Source organism: Sylvia atricapilla, chromosome 13 (genome assembly GCF_009819655.1).
Source record: "Sylvia atricapilla isolate bSylAtr1 chromosome 13, bSylAtr1.pri, whole genome shotgun sequence".
Taxonomy (NCBI): Eukaryota; Metazoa; Chordata; class Aves; order Passeriformes; family Sylviidae; genus Sylvia; species Sylvia atricapilla.
This window is the reverse complement of record NC_089152.1, coordinates 15,263,583-15,280,786: the sequence shown is the minus strand read 5'-3', so window position 1 is coordinate 15,280,786 and position 17,204 is coordinate 15,263,583. Positions and strand designations below refer to the sequence as shown.

Below are 17,204 nucleotides of genomic sequence, written 5' to 3'. Positions count from 1 at the left end.
TAGTTAACAGTTGGCTGGGGCTGTGGTTGAGGGAAAACTACTATTTTTTACTGCTGTGTATTGATGAAATCTGACAACTTTGGTCTTCCAGGATGCAAATGCAGATGCAGGCTCCCGAAAAGGGGATGAAGAGAATGGAAAGAAAAAACAACCGAGTCTTCCAATTGGAACAAAGATCTATGAATTCTATAACGCACCTATTGTCAAATTTTGGTTCTACACAGTAAGTCATGATGATTGAACTCATAGTGATCGATTTTTTCTCACACCTGTGAAACTGAAAGGATTCCAATATAAAAGTAATAACCCTGAAATAATTACATATTTTACTGACTTTTGTGGAATCTGATGGGCATAGCACTCTCTTTATTCAGAGAAAAATGCACAGAGAATAAAACAGAATGAATAACTGAATCTTACATTGTCAGTCTCTAAAGCTCCTATTGCTGAGGAGTTTTGATGTGGAATACACCAAACTGAGTGCAAGCTCCACAATCCAGTCACTCAATCGAAGCTAGACTGGATTCTCTTGCTTTCTAAAGAACCTGGATCCTAGTCTGCATTGAAATGTCCTTTAGGACCCAAGAATTAACCCCACAGTAACATTGCTGTTTGCAATGCTGCTCAGATAGGTGCAGCCTAGATGGGAGCACAGATCCCAGTCTGATAAGACTTCATAGGTACTTTTATTAAAGACAATTAAAAGCAATCTAAACTAAAATACTTACTTTTGACAGGCATCTAATTTTCTGTTTATTGCATCAAGAATTATCTGCTGTTAAACTGTTATACTAAAACAGAGCATCTGTTCATGCTGTTGCTCATAAATTTTGGATGTGCCCTGTAAAAGGGATACTGGTTCAAGATGTGTTCAAGATTAGGTTGCCTGATACCTTTTAGGTCATAGTAATACGTAGGTTTTTAGTTTTAGCACATTTTAATCACAAAACACTACATTGATCCCTTTCTGCTGCCTGAGTTAATAATTTAAAAGTGAAATTCCTATTTAATTTCAAAGAAAAGTATTCAACATGGCTTTACAGTGCAAAGAAATGACATTTTAGTAGACTATAAAAGCCCCAGGCATAAAGGGCCTGGTTTAGACTGCTTCAGAATTGCTGTTTTTCTTCTTTCAACAAATGAGATAATTCAGCTGTCTAGATCATATATTCCACAGCCTCTGTGATTCCTTTAGCTGCTGGAGGTCTGTGGAGGAAATATTTTTTTCTTGTGCAAGTAGGGGTCTTCAGCAGCTGAATTTTTTCACACTTAGCCTCAGCACACAGGTTGATATGAATTTCTTAAATAGCAAAGTTATTAGGGAATTGAGTAAAGAGGGCTTTGCTTTCATGCATTATCAGGCCCCTCAGCTAAGAGGATTTGACTGCCTTCTGTCTGGTGTTTCTTCTCTGGTGATGCAGCCTTCTCTGCTCTTACTGAATTAGGCTTCAGCAAGAAACTTGCTCCTGAGACTGGGAGCTGCCTAAAGTAACCAAAACAGCTGCAAACCTGCTGTCCATGTAGATGGGTTTAATTAACAAGTGTAGGAATAGGGACTGATAAACAAAGTTTGTATGCCTCTGGCTTCAGCTGAAGAGTGTTTTCTGCCCAGATGGGCTCAACCACATCATTACAGAGTGGAGAAAGCAAGTGGGATGTATGGCTCTTTGTTTTCCCTACCCCTCCAGGCATGTGCTGCTCACAGCTTTGCTCTCTGTTCTGCTTTATGTCTGCCTTGAAATGGTGGATAAACATTTCACACTGAAAATTCCATTCTTCAGAAAACTCCATTTTCTCCTGAAATATTTTTTGTTTGGTTAGTGTTTTGCTTCTAGGCTTTTTTTCCCTGATGTCATTGAATCCTTTTGGATTTCTTAGCTCTGGATTTCCAAGGTCTCAGAAATTTTTAGTTTGGCTGGTCACCAAAGGCTGCTGTGCAGCTTGGATACATCAGCACTCCCAGTTTGACATTTACACAAATGGTTGTAGAAAACTGAGTGTTAGTTCTTTTGGCTTACACTAATAATCCAGGACTTCGTAATGGAAATTAGTGGAGACTGGGTTTGTTGTGTGTGTGTGTGTGTGTGTGTGTAAGTCATCTCAAGTAATTGAATACTGCCTAATTTAGAAGGATCTAGGACACATCATCCAGAGTCCATAAAGGATTTTCCTCTTTTTTGGCAGATATCATACCTTGGTTACTTGATGTTATTTAATTACATCATCCTGGTGCGGATGGAACGGTGGCCATCAGTCCAGGAATGGATTGTCATCTCCTACATTGTGACCTTGGCTTTGGAGAAAGTCAGAGAGGTAAAGTCTGACCATACCAACATCTCACAATCCTTAAAATGAAAGTCACTCTTAGAAATTATAATGTCATGGACTTGTGCACAGGGTTGAGAGGCCATACAGGAGAGATGTATCCTCTCTGTATACTTATTCTAGAATATACTAGTAACTACAAATACTGTTGCTTGAAACAAATTTTGCTGACAATGGAAGGTGGCCTCAGACACCTGTTGAATATGACAAGATTGGTCTTTTCTCATGACCATTACTTCAAACATGTAACTTGGGGTTTTTTCTAATTGTTTCTTTGTTTTATGTTTGTTTGTTTGTTTGTTTCAGATTCTGATGTCAGAGCCTGGCAAGTTAAGCCAAAAAATCAAAGTTTGGCTCCAGGAATACTGGAATATTACTGACCTGGTGGCTATTTCAGTTTTTATAATAGGAGCAATTCTTCGCCTGCAGAACCAGCCTTACATGGGTTATGGAAGAGTGATTTACTGTGTAGATATCATTTTCTGGTACATTAGAGTACTGGATATCTTTGGTGTGAACAAATATCTGGGACCTTACGTCATGATGATTGGAAAGATGGTTAGTGCCTCAATTGCTATAAATTATGTCTTGAAGAACTCTGTAGGAAACTAAATTCCATTCTGCTTTAAAAAGAGGTTTTCTGTGGAGCAGGACTGAATACAGCCTGTGAAAATTGCCATATGAATTTCACACACACACACAAGATGTTATACTCATGCAATAACAGATTGCAGATAGACCAAGATCATCCAGAAAACCATCAGCTGTGCACAGGAGATGGTACAGCAATGATTATGTCATCTCTCTGCAACCACAGAGTTGGTCTGTGCTGAAAGCGCAGCATAGTACATCTGGTGCGAAGAAGAACAGGGATAACAAAGATTTTATCATTTTAAGTATTTTTAAATATAATAAGTAACCGCTTTCTCTGCATTTGTACGTATGCTTAATACCTGAGTATGATTTAAAGAATGATGTCAAGAAGATTCTTTTGCTATTTTCGTGTTTGCTGCTAATGCCTGCTGGCAGACAGACCTGCTGCTGCCACGGTGCTCCCTGGTGGTGCTGAGAGCCTCTCTGTGCTCTGTCCATGCAGATGATTGACATGCTGTACTTTGTGGTCATCATGCTTGTGGTTCTGATGAGCTTTGGGGTAGCCCGCCAGGCCATCCTGCACCCCGACGAGGAGCCCTCCTGGAGACTGGCTCGCAACATCTTCTACATGCCCTACTGGATGATCTACGGAGAGGTGTTCGCTGACCAGATAGACCGTAAGAGTAGAATTCATAGTAAGAGTCTGTTTCCTGTTTCTGAGGCAGATGATCAGATCCAAATTAAAGACTGCTTTTAATTTGGAAGTAGTGGTTTGGCTTTACAATGATGATGTTGTTGTTTGTTTGTGGTAGACCTGAGACTGAACAATTTTCTGTTCCCCACCTGCATGTCTGCTCTCTTGGTTTGTATCCAAATTCAGTTAACACAGAAAGTGATGTAGTTCAGAATATTCTCCAGTCCAGAGTATGGCAGTGTTAAGTGTTCTGTTTACTTGCAGGGATCAACAGAGATCATTCTGAAATGTTCTTTTCATTCAAAGATTCACTAAGAGTCAGTTCCAACAAGAGAAGAAAAGAAATAAATCCCTTGTGCAAGAGGTTAAAATACACAAATCCTTTCATCTCCAACTCACAAGCAATGAGCTCATACATTTTTACTCCCAGTCATACATCTGTCTGCTTTCAGAAACATTTCCATTTCATGAATCACTCATGTTGTTCAAAACCTATGGGAAAACAAAACAAAAAAAGCAAACTCCACTTGATTAGCTTTGAATTAGGAAATAGCCTTTCTTACAGGAAACCTGCACACTAAAAAAATAGCTGTTGGTGTTTTGAAGGAGATGTAAGATGTCTTGTTGCTGCTAATTTTGTGTTAATATTTGAAATTTGTACAACAGTCCAATGTGCAGCTGGCCTCCTCTAGTGTGTATCATGTAGTTTGCAGTTTATCTGAAATGATACAAGCTGTTTCAGCTTTGTGTATGTGTTACTTCAATCACCTGCATATGCTGACAGGTAGGGAAATGGAAGGCTGAAGAACCTGAAGGTCCAAGTTCAAAAACTATTAAGATTCATTATCATGAGAAGCTTTCATTCTAAATGTCATTAGAGTGTACTTTAACTGTTTAGAAAGAAATAAACTCATTAGTCTGTTTCTGAACAGTACCATGTCATCAACTTTGTTTTCCTAATGAATGCTTGTTTCTTTAGTGTAACTCAGGGTACACTCAGTTACTCTTGACAAGTGAAAGGTCAAGCCAGACCTGCTGTGTGATACTGCAGTTCTGGTGCACATGAGAGATCCTGAGCTTATCCTGGTTCACAAGTAGGGCAATTCTCCCATGGAGAGGAAGTGACTGTAATGGGCTATCCCATATCTCACTCTGTGCGTTCAAATCCTACTTCAGTTTGAACAAAGAATATTTGCCAGTGTAGATAGTTGATTTCCTTATAAATCAGAACTCACACTTTGCCAGCCATCTCTTTAGTGTAAGAGGTGTCCCAGGCTTCTCTCATGCTTCCAGTCATATACTCAGCATGCTTTGGATTGGAAATCTTTTTCAGCAGTGCAAAAGATTTGAGGGACAAAAGGTTTGGGCTTTCTGGTTGTACAAGTTCAGCTACTTGGTCCTTCCCAGGTCAGAAGCTTTGCTGCATCAGTAGCCTAAGCATAAACTAATGAGTTTGTATTGTTTTAATAATAAAATAATTCTGGCTATGCATGGTGTTCTTCTACATTGCCTTACAGTTCTTCTGTACATTTCCCCTGTGTAAAAGCTGATGGACTGACTCCCAAAGATCTTTTTGCTTTCAGTATGAAATTTTGACTCTAACCTGTGTGTGGTTCTCTCTAAACACACCACAAAAGCAGCCTCAGAAGTCATTGGGGAGTAATGACTATGGGCAGTCTAATATTACTCTGACACAAGTGCTGATGGCTGGTTTTGGCAAGGCCCAGGGGTGTAAACAATTTATGGAAGAAGTATTGCATCAAATATTCCCTATGAAAGGTAGTTGGACTTTTCAGTAGCTTCTCTGAGGATAGGATGTCATCTGGAGATCACAAGTCACAGAATTTGCTGGGCTTGGAAGGCACCTTTGGAGATCATCCAGTTGAACTTTCCTGCTCAAAACAGGGTAAATTAGAGTTATCCCAGATTGCTTAGGGACTGTCCAGTCATGTTTACAGTATCTTGAAGGATAAAGACTGTGCAGCCTCTCTGGACAACCCGGTTTAAATGGAATTTACCATCTTTCCACCTTTGCCCACTGCTCACTGCTGCTTCTGCTTTCACTGAGAAGAGTTGGGCCCTGTGTTCTTTTCTCCCACACATCATCAGGTATTTATAACATTGGTAAGATCTCCTTGAACTTCTCCAGACTAAATTATCCCAGCTTTCTCAGTCTTGCCTCATTTGTCAGATAGTCCAATCACCTTAGTAATCTCTGTGGCCCATGACTGGACTATTCTGATATGTCCATGCCTGATTTCTGTGGGGCAGCCCAGAACCAGACAGGCAAGTCCAGATGTGGTTTCACTAGGGCTGAGTAGAGGGGAATAATTACCTCCCTTCATTTCCTGGTAAAACTTTTCCTGATGCACCGCAGGAATCTCTTGTGTGCTTCACTCTCTTTAGAAGATGTGCACAAGCAATAAGTTATCAGCATCTTGTACTCAACAGCATCATACTCTTAAACAATAGAGAAGCCTGGATGAGTTTCTTTCAATGGTGTGACTTTTCTTTACCAGCATTTAGGAATTGACAAGCAAGTACCTAGACTGGCAGTCAAAATGGGCATTAATGATACTGATGTTATTACAGTGTACAGTAGCATGACTATTAATGGAAATGTAGCTATTCAAAAGAAACAGCTGACAGATTCAAAGCCAGGGTGGTTAAAAAAAAAAAAAAAAAAAAAAGGAGATGGGAAGGAAAAAAAAGAGGAGAAAATGTTTCTATAATAGCTAAAAGAATTATTTTTGTGTGATAATTTTGAGTTGCTTCGTGTTGATGGCCAGTTCTGTTTACTTGCCAGAAATATCATGTATATTTAAATGATCATCTGCCAGAAGCATTTTGTGATATATTGTTATCATTAGTTTGCTGCCATATGTAACATTTGGGGAAAGCAGCATGAAAAGGAAATTGCAGAATGCAATGCATTTTTAACAAAGACTTTTTTCTCAACGTATGTCTCTACTGTTCTGACATTTGAGTTGCTTATCTTTTCTTGGCAGCAGAACTGTATTTCCAATCATCTTTTTATTGAGTTCTTCTTTTTTATTATTCTATTGTTTTCTTTTTTCTCTCCCTGCCTCCTTTTCTATTCCGTTCCTTTGGAATGATGTTCAGTCTATGCCATGGAAATCAATCGTAAGTCTCTGTGGAGAGCTGATGATCTCATTTAGCTAAACATGTTCATTAAATCTTTTTCTTGAATAGGTACTCATATTTTAATTACAGCACTCATCCAATATTCAGGTGTGAATGTTTTATTTTCTACTGTAATAGTTTCATTTGAAAATGAGCAGAGCAAACTGCAGATCAGAAGTTTTAACTGAGTTTAAGTTCTTGCTAAGACTTGTTTCTAGTACACCAACAGTAAAATAATTGGGTTTTCAAAATTATGATGCATAAGTGGCATTGTATAACTAATTCTGTTTGATTACCTAGATACAATATTACTGAGGTTTTGGCAGTATTTTCATTTGTGGATTTGAATAAAATTAGGATTCATGTAACTTTCCTGCTATACTTTCCTGAGGAAAACCAGGAAAACATGTAGGTCTGATGTTTGAAAAGCAAGTAAAATAAATGTTATTAATTACAGTCCAAATAGCTCTTTGAGACCTCAGTAAATAAGCTTAGTTTGTTTTCAAATATTTTGCAGTATTTTTCAAGTGAGGTTGAAGCATTGGGTTTTTTTGCAAAATGTTTAAAAATACTAGGTTTTCTGTTCATATAAACTACATCTGTTATGAACTCTGTCGGACTTGCATTTGCTTAGATTACAGCTAAAGAATCTGTAGCTGACAAAAACTTTACCTGCTACTAAATAGTTAAAAGTTAGCCTTGTATTTGAAATTAGGTATGTTGGCACTGCACTTACAGACAGAACAAACTTGCTGCATTTATCCAATTCCAAGACAGCTCTTACCTGAGACAATCTATGTATAGAATTACTTCAGGCAATTATTTTACATTGGTTTGATCAATATTCTCAATTTTTGTCCCGTTCTTGGTAGTCTTATTTTGCTGTTACTATATAATTTTCATTTTAGAAATTGATTTTTGATAGCATTAACCTGCTGGTAGCATTAACAGCCCCAGACAGGTCAAGTAACAGTCTGGGGTCCATCTAGGGAATCCAGGAAGGGGCAGAAAGAGACAGAGACAGAAGGTACATCCAGGGGACTAACGCTGGTCCAAGGTCCATCCTGGAGGCAGGGGTGACACATAGCTCAGGCAGGGACAGAGGGGGTAGGTGTAAATTCCCAGTGAAGCTTGTCAGGGCCACTCAAGGCCTCTTCAATACACTGTGCACCCATAAATGTTGAATTTATGCTCAGCAATCTGGTGCCACTAAGGCAATGCTTTTGTCTCTTTGGCAAGGTATGCTTACAAGCTAGGTTTAATAACTTGTTTGTAATTCCACTATTAATATGTATGGATACACATTAAGATCTAGTCTTTGACTATTACTGTGAGAAAAAGAAAATCCATGGGAATGTGAATAGAAAGTCACACTGTACAGAAAGGAGTTGCCTCTCTGTTCACTAATATGGGAAATGTAGTTAGAAGCAGAATTTGAAGTAGAAATTATACATACTTGCTCCTGGAAATAAACTGACAAAATTTGGCAACATTTATGCATGTGTCATCATTAAATAAATATGAATAATATTTTTAAGTATCAGGCAATTTGTGAAAAATACCTTCGCTGTTTTTCCTTCAGCTCCTTGTGGGGACAATCTTTATGATGACGACGGTAAACGCCTCCCTCCGTGCATCCCAGGGGCCTGGCTCACTCCTGCTATTATGGCCTGTTACCTTTTGGTAGCAAACATCCTGTTGGTAAACCTGCTGATTGCTGTCTTCAAGTATGTAAACAATCATGCATCTTTGTCTTATTGTTGAGATAAAGTTTCTGTCCCACAAGAACTGATTCTGCAAGGTTTTGCATTCACTCAGAATCTCATTGTTCCATGCATGTGACTGGCAAATACTGGCAACAGGGTGTACCCTAGGGAAGAGTGAGTAAAGGTGGTTTTGAGTTTGCCAGCGATTGCAGCAATGTATGTGAGAGAACCTGGCTCCTTCCAATCACCTTCTAATGGATAGTGACAGGCCTCAAGGTTGCTGTGGAAAGATGAGAAGTGTGATCCATGAAAGCTGGCACACACCTGACACAAACCCGTGCAGCCACTGGCAGGCACAGCTCTGCGGGAGAGCAGCAGAACAGAGCTCTGAACGTCAGAAGCCTGAGGCATTTCCACTACATCATCTGGCTTTTTTTTTCTTTTTTTTTTTTTTTTTTTTTTGGTCTTGTTTTGTTTTCCATTTAGAAAAAGAAATGAGGGCCTTGCAGAGTCCTTTCATGACCCAAAAAAATAATCTGTGTTGCCTTAAAGTAACAGGAAGGATGGCTATGTGTTGCCAAGGTCTGTGGCCAATCCAAGCAGTGTGCAGTATGCACATATCTAATATTTAGACTTATCTGGAGTAAAATTTAATAAATTTCTTCTGCTTGTTCTTCCTACCTGCACTTAGGTTGCATACTTTTCCTCTCATGATGCAGAGATTAAAAAAAAAAATTACTTGCTGGCAATACTTTCTGAACAGAGTACCTGAGAAAAGCAGAAGATCCATTTTTGTTGCCTTCAAACATGTCGTGTTGGAGGGCTTGTCGCAGTAGGTAGCTTCTGTCACAAATGCAAAAATTTTACTTTGTGTGCCCAGAAATCTGCAGCTCACAAAGCCTGTCTTTCATTTGATGTATGTAGCTTAAAAGGTCATGAATTTAAAGTACTCAAATGCCAGTCACATAGCTGGGGAGAAGGGGAAGAATCTTACAATGGTAGCTATTATTGGCTGAAGGACCAAGGAATCAGCAGTTTGGGAAGTAGGTCATGCTGTTAACTCCTGCCATCCCAGCCTGCTCACACAGGGTTGAGATCTAGCTGGGGAATTCCTGCTGGTTATTTATCACTGATCATAGTCTCATATATACTTAACCTAAAGAAAGCAAAAGCTATGTGTACACAGGCATTCTTTGGTTTCAGAGAGGTGTTTTAACTGGTTTTATGAATGTAGATATTCTAAAGCACATAAAGTTAGGAAACAAGTGGACAGAAAATAGAAAAAGGAAGTTCCAGAGTATCATCACTATCATAGAAGTGGAGTGAGCTGCCTGAAGGTACTTGAAAATAGCTTGAAAAGCCTTTTCTAAGACAGAATATCAAGTCTGCTTTCTCTTAGTTGGTACTTCATAACTGTGACTATTGTTACCTCTGGATTTTGATTACTATCTCTTCATACCAACTGAATTTCAAAATTAAACATCTTTAAAACACACTTTACTTTGCTGTAAAAATGATGAACCTTCCAAGAATAAATTCCTTTACAAGATTATGCACCATGTTTTCAAATCAGAAGTTTGAAGGAGTAAAGTTTGAAGGAGTAAAGTTTGAATTTAGGACATTCTGTGAAAACTTGAAAAGTCTTCTAAGTAGGTCAAGCTGATTAGCATATTAAAGGCAGACTATGTGAAGCTTCTGAGTTTAGCATACAAAATACTTTTCATGGATTTAATACTTTGTGTAGCATCAAATACTGGCGTGTGTTAAAAGAAATAGTTTTTAACCAAGCCCCAAAATACCAATTATGTGATGCATAAATTGTGAGTTTCTTTTCATTGGCACCTAAGGGATTTGTACAGTAGGAGCAAATGGTCTGAGAGGACTGTTTTGAGTGGTGCCTGAGGGATGCAGAGCACCTTCTGTTTGTTACCTTCAAAAGGAGTAGTGAAATCATGAGTTCAATTTAATCCTTAGTTCAGTAGCACCAACAAAGAGCTGAACCAAGCAAATCATGTGGCTCCATGAGGTTACCTAGCTGCTGCTTTTTCAACATAGGACTTGCTCAGTAAGTGAGATTAGGGACCTCACAGTAGAAACTGTTCCTATGTTTCCTTTCAGCAATACCTTCTTTGAGGTAAAATCAATATCCAACCAAGTCTGGAAGTTCCAGCGGTACCAGCTGATCATGACATTCCATGACAGACCTGTCCTGCCACCACCAATGATTATCTTCAGCCACATCTACATCATCATCAAGCGGATCTGCTGCCGCTGCAAGAAGGGGGATGGAGACCAGGACGAGCGTGACAGGGGACTGAGTATGCAAGAAATCTTCTCTAAATAGAGCTCTTGGCACCCTATTAGCAGAAAGCAGCAGCTTTCACAACATTGAACTGTTTTGTTCACCTTGACCATCAAATGTGTTTGCAGAAGACAGTATGGGCCAATATTTGTATCAAGTTAACAGCTCTTGGGCTCTGTGGGTGCCTGAGAATTTGCAATTCTCTGATGCTAATACCTCCTTTAACATGCTTTCTTAAAACAGTGAGATAATATCTATTCAGTCCAGGGCTTTACCAGGTTCTGGTGGAGCCCATATGTTGGCAGGGGCAAATAGGAATTTCAGAGGAAGGGATCACAGTTTCAAATGTCAGCTATAGTGTCAGCTCTGGGATGTGAGCAATCTGTGACTGTGAGTATCCCCCTATCATTTAGAGATTTATCTGTCATTTCACAGGGAAACTGTGAGGATCCGTCTCCTAACGTATTCTGTAACTGTTAATTAATATGTTCATTATATGCATCATGGAAATAAAGAGAGGCTCACAACATCCCTTTATTTCTACATTTCACAGGAAACATCTTTGCACAGTAGGAAAAAAAAGCAAATTAACACTCCTTCCAAATGTAAAGAGACAAATCCAGATAAAGGCTGAATTGTTCCCAAAAGCTTATATTCCCCTTGGATTTTTCCTATGTGATTAGGAATTTCTCAACATCTTATCCAAACAATATCTGTGAAGAATCTGTTAAATTTATCTGTTGCCTGTAACTGGCATCCTTTTAGGAATAACACTTAAATGAAGGAACAGTCAAACTGGCAGAGATTGCCCAGGTCTTTATCTTGTAAAATCTGGTCTGTTTGTTCAATGGATGGCCATGGAAGCAGATGATGGTCATAATGCATTCCATTGCATCTGCCCATCCTCAGCTAAGTGCTCATTGCCTATTTTAAAAACTCATCCATTCATTTAGTGCAGGAGTAGAATCTGCAGTATTTCTATGTCCAAAATAAATTCCTAATTTGGATTTAAATTGTCAGCCAGCAGTTCAGAAAAAGGAAACTCTTCTTTTGTCCTTTTCTTTTGCACAGAGTTATTTCTGAATGATGAAGAGCTAAAAAAACTGTATGAGTTTGAAGAGCAGTGTGTAGAAGAATACTTCCAGGAGAAAGAGGATGAGCAGCAGTCATCTAATGATGAGCGCATCAGAGTTACCTCTGAAAGGTACCTATTGTAACAAAAACATCCACACCATTTGTCAGGAATGGTCTTTTTAATCTTCTTTATACCCATGGTTGAGTTAAAATACAAAAGCTTTTGATCTTAAAGAAAACCACCACTGACTCAGAAGCTGATCTGAGTCCCAAATAACTATCTGAGCAGGTGCATCTCGCAAAAGAGCAAACTTTTTGTTACTCCTGCTGTTATGGCACTAAATGTGGTTTGGGTAGCTTTGTTATAAGAACATCTTTGCTTATGATGAATTTTATACCTCTCATCCATCTGAGGATCACAGTTATGCTTTTTATCCATTTGAGAAAATCGCTGCTTTTTGAGTTTCCAACAGTTCATCCAACCATGAGAAACATGTTGGAGCTTAATGACCAAAGCACTGAGGGTTCTTCCCTTGGACTTGTGGTTTGCATTAGAGTCTGGCACTCAAAACTGCTGAATTTTAATCTCTGCCACAGATTCTCTTGCAGGCTTTGAACAAGGCATTTAGCTTTTCAGTATGAACTTCCCCATTTAAAAGATGGGGAATATTCACATGTAAATCATTATGCTTGTTCTGAGGACTAGTAATGTTTGCACATTGCTGTGTAAGCACACAGTGCTAATGGCAGCAGCCTTTTTTACCAGGTCACTTGGCAGGACTGTTCACAAAGGCTCTGCCTATTCTGTCAGTAGATCTAAGTAAGTCAAGAGATGGGGTCTTTTGTCACTTCCTTGAAATGAAGAAAAATTCTCCCTGTAATGAAAATTATACATATTTTAAACACTCTTTCACCTTAATCTACCTCGCAGTATTCTGTTGATGAAGCACACCACGTACATATTTATCTATAGATCCATATGTATGTATCTTCATTCTAACATTTGTTATGAATTAGCTCTGTGAGCCATATAATTCTTTAACAGATAAACTTCCTTCTCTTGAGAGAGGCCTTGAACCTGTTGTATTATTATATTTGAAATTTGAGAATAGAGAAGTAAATTGAACCTGCTACATATATTCAAGTAGTTTCTATCACACTGGTTATCCATGGCAATTTGTCAAAATCCTAGGTATTGTGGCAGAGAATAAAGCAGGGCTGATCAGCCTCATTGATTCGCTATGGTCTATGGTCACAAAGCAGATTTGCTTATTTCTTATGGCTCCTTGTTCCAGGTGCTTCATCATCTTTTGTGTATGGGAGCAAGAAAACGTTAATTTAATTTTCACAACGGATTTACTAGTATATGATCTCTAAGCCACATCCCAATTAATTACTTTTATATGCATTTTTCTAGTACCATCACATCCATTATTATGTAAATGATAAGAAGAAAATGGGAAAAAGTATTCTTTTAATTGAAGTAGGCAATAGTTCCACTCCCTTCAGCTGATACAAAATAGAAAGGTGTTTCAAGAGCTAAAGCAATCCCATCAACACCAGCATATGGTTCTCTCTCCTACAGCTGCAGAACCTGTTTTACAACATGCTTGATGCTATTTTAAGTCACCCCATGAGTATGTCATTAGAAAGTACTTTTCATGTAATTAATTTGATGCTTCACAGTGAAAGAGAATAACTGAGTACACAGTGGGTGGCACATGCAGAAATGTTGATAGTAGTCTGTCCCTAAGGGCTCTCTTGCCATGAATATAAGGGCAAAGTTCAAATACCCCTCTAATATGGTGTACAGAAGGCATAGATAACAAGAAAATGCTCATGCTTTTATTGCTGCACATAGGAAAAAAGAACAAGGCATGATACACACCACAAAATTCTGCCTTAGGAAGAAATCAGGACCCTGTAACAGGTTGCTGCACCATTCTACAGGTTCTGTTCTCCGCTTCCTTTTTTATACTCCACAGAGTTGAAAATATGTCTATGAGGCTGGAAGAAGTGAACGAAAGAGAACATTTTATGAAGGCCTCTCTGCAGACAGTGGACCTGCGGCTGTCCCAGCTGGAGGAGCTCTCTGGCCGGATGGCGAACGCTCTGGAGAAGCTGGCGGGCATCGACAAATCCGAGCTGACGTACACGCGCTCCAGGGCCTCCTCAGAGTGTGATGCTGCTTACCTCCTGAGGCAGAGCAGTGTCAACAGCTCTGATGGCTACAGCATGTACAAATACCACATCAGTGGTGATGAGCTCACCTACGATGACAGCACCACGCCCATGTCACCAGCCATGCGTAAAAAAGCCCACTCTATTGGTACCAAAGAAGATGGAGCAGACCCAAGGATGCTGCTTCCAGAGCACCAAACTGGACTCCATACCTCGAGTGCTAATGCAGTCACTACAGCAGATCACAGTAAATCCACATTAGAAATTGCACAGAATGTTTCCAGAGCCCATTCTGGTTCAGGTGGTTTGGGGAGTGAAAAGCAGGGGGGTTTCAGTAGCGATGGAATGATTCCTCAAAGTGTGAACCAGATGAATGCTGTTACGAACAGTCAGTCAGTAGCAGGACCAGATTTTCAGAACACTCAGTTAAAAGTAGAACGTACCAAGTTAGAAGCAACCATCTCTTATCCCTTGGACAAATCCAAAGCAATGCGCTATTTTCCTCCTGAAACTTTCAGTGCTTGTCAAACCACTATGATGAAGTCAAGGAGCTTTATATTTGCACAAGGTGGAAAGCTGGTTGGAGGAGTTAACAACTGGACCTCAGAATATAGTACCATTATGGATCAGGTGTGCCCTTCTACAATTGAACAGTGGGCCACAGAGTGGAAATACGAAGTTGAGCAGCAGCTTTCTGAAGAGCGTCCTCCAGAATACCCCGGGTTGATCTCTGAAGCAGAAAGGCAAGCAGAGGAGAAGCAGATGGACACAGATGATGATAGTAATGTTGGTGAAGCAGGTATGAGTGCCTCTTACACCTCTATGCCTGCCACTGTCAAGGCTGAGAAGGAGAATTTACTGTCAGTAAAGCCAGAAAGGACTTCTGGGTTCCCATCAGTACGCTCCAAGAGTTTGCACAGCCATTCCCGGAAAGCCAAGTCTGTGAAGGACAAATTAAATAGACCAGGACATGCCAGCAGTGTAACTAATTTGGTGGTAGCGTTTGGCAGTGCAACAGAAGAACAGAAAACTAGCCAAGAAAATGCATCCACAGAAACTGAATGTTAAAGTGGCTTATGGCCCCTGTTTTACCAACAGTTGATACAGCAGCATGACTAATAGAACAAATTAGAGATTTTAAAATTAATTTCTAAAGAAGAATTTTGAATATATGTATTTCTTTTCTTTTAAACTTAACAGATACATGTTCTGTTCTTAAACAAATGCTTGCTTGGTTGGGTAAAAGGGAGATATTCTCTCAGGGGCAGATAAAAAGAAGGTACAGTCCACAGATGCCGACTATATAGATCTTCCTTTGTTCCATTTCAGCCTCCTTCATAAGCTCATTTACTGACAAGTTCTTTATAAAAGCTCTTAGAGGAAGAGCAATATTATAATGTAATAATTTTTATCAGGCAATTTCTCAAAGTGAACAAATTTTTAACCAGCCTGAGTTTTATCCTTACTTATGCAGCTGGTTTCTTTGTGGCCATGGTGTTTTTCACATCAAAACAAAACTGTTGGAGGCAAGGAAAAGTTATGCAGTCTCCTCTTTCACTTCTGATTTCATGCATGCTTCTCAGCTTCTCTTTCAGAATGGCATGACATAGCACTTTTTATCCACTAAAATAGGTCAGAGTGACAAAATACAGTTGTGTTTGCAGAAATTTGACCTGGAAAGCCACCTGTAGATATATTCTTAATCTGTCCTTGAACTTTAGTGGCATAATCTTGCTTTCAGGATCACATCTGTCCCCAACCCAAAGCATGCTGACAGCCTTAAACTGTTGAAAAACAGTGATCATTGTTTCAAAATGTTTAGGGAGATTCTAAGAATATCAAGCACATGGAGATTTTAATAATAGAAATCCAAGATCTGCATTAGTGTTTTGTATAAATCAGGATTACAACAGAAGTCCATGTAGACTTACAATAAGATTCTGACTTTTCTTAGATGCCTGCAAGGGAAACAAATTGAAACAGAACAGGAAAGGTGTTCTGATGAGGTGAGATCAAAATACAGCAAATCTTTGCTTGAAGCAAATCTACTGTGACAAATTCATCTCCCATTTTGCAATTTCATCTTAACACATGAAGAACAAGGAACAGTTTCTAGGAGTCTGTCTAAACAAAATACAGATTTTTCAGATGAGAATAGAAATTCTCTACCTTTTCTTGAGTAAATTTCAAAAACAAATGTCAAAGGACGAAAAAAGTCTCTACAGCAAAAGTGTTTTGAGGACTAAGAGTGGAAATCAACATCTGTAGTTAGATGTATCAAAAGCACTTGTCTCCACAGTGGCACTCTAAGTATTAAGTTTTGATAATTTTCATCATAATTGCAGGGTGGTATTTGCATGTTTCCTCACTTAAATTTTAGAAACTGATTTCCCGAATATTCAGCACCTCTCTTTGCAGAGGATGCTTACCACTGAGCAGACAATTTTGAAAATGAGTCAAAGACATGTTACTTGTTCACAGAATGCTGGTCAAAGGTTTATGCTTAACTCATTACCCATCAGGACTCATTCATACACTCTTTTGAAAAGATGTCATTTCTTTTTTCACTCACCGTGAGCCCCACAGTGCAGGTCTCAATGTCCTCCTTGACAATGATGCTTACAGCATTTTGAAATGCAGAGATTGATGAAAGATTCTACAAACGCATTAATGGTATCTGATTTGTATTGTTTGCATTATGTTCTCATATTCCATCCATACATGTACGCTGAAGTTCTGTTACCAGACTGAATGATCGTGGAAAGTGCATAGACATTTCACAAAGTTCGGTAATCTTTTCTTTTGGACTTTATCTTGGCTCTTACCAGCAGGTTTACTGGTTTCACTGCTGTTGGAACAGTGTTGACATTTTGATTTTTATGTGGGCTTCTCTTTTCTTCAACTTTAGGGAACTTGACATTTTGTAAAAACAGAATGACATTTGAAATTGTTTCACTTCCATGTTTACTTCTGTGTTACCATTCTGTGCAACTACATAGCCATTGTGTATATGTGGTTAAAATAGCCTCCAGTTTGCCAATGCCTTTTTTATTGTTTGCCTGCACATTCACCAGAAATGGATTCATTAACAAACACAAAGGGATGCAGCTTTTCAGCACTGTGCTAAACAAGCAGTATGCATTGTGGAATGGAATACAGCGTGTTGCATACCTCTTGTTACACT

At 39.0% G+C, this 17,204-nt stretch overlaps 1 protein-coding gene across 2 annotated transcripts in view; it reads left to right on the top strand.

Moving 5' to 3' along the window:
• TRPM1 (transient receptor potential cation channel subfamily M member 1) overlaps positions 1 to 16,381 on the top strand; it is a 34,918-nt gene extending 18,537 nt beyond the window's left edge. The window contains exons 17-24 of one of the 2 annotated variants that reach the window (XM_066328565.1): positions 92 to 223; positions 2,185 to 2,313; positions 2,632 to 2,883; positions 3,422 to 3,596; positions 8,340 to 8,484; positions 10,582 to 10,781; positions 11,837 to 11,969; positions 13,825 to 16,381. In XM_066328565.1, the coding sequence (XP_066184662.1) occupies positions 92 to 223; positions 2,185 to 2,313; positions 2,632 to 2,883; positions 3,422 to 3,596; positions 8,340 to 8,484; positions 10,582 to 10,781; positions 11,837 to 11,969; positions 13,825 to 15,088 (2,430 nt within the window). In that variant the 3' untranslated portion in view covers positions 15,089 to 16,381. Of the gene's footprint in view, positions 1 to 91; positions 224 to 2,184; positions 2,314 to 2,631; positions 2,884 to 3,421; positions 3,615 to 8,339; positions 8,485 to 10,581; positions 10,782 to 11,836; positions 11,970 to 13,824 lie in introns of both variants that reach the window. The other variant, XM_066328564.1, reaches the window with a different exon arrangement.
• The last annotated feature ends 823 nt before the right edge of the window (positions 16,382 to 17,204 follow it).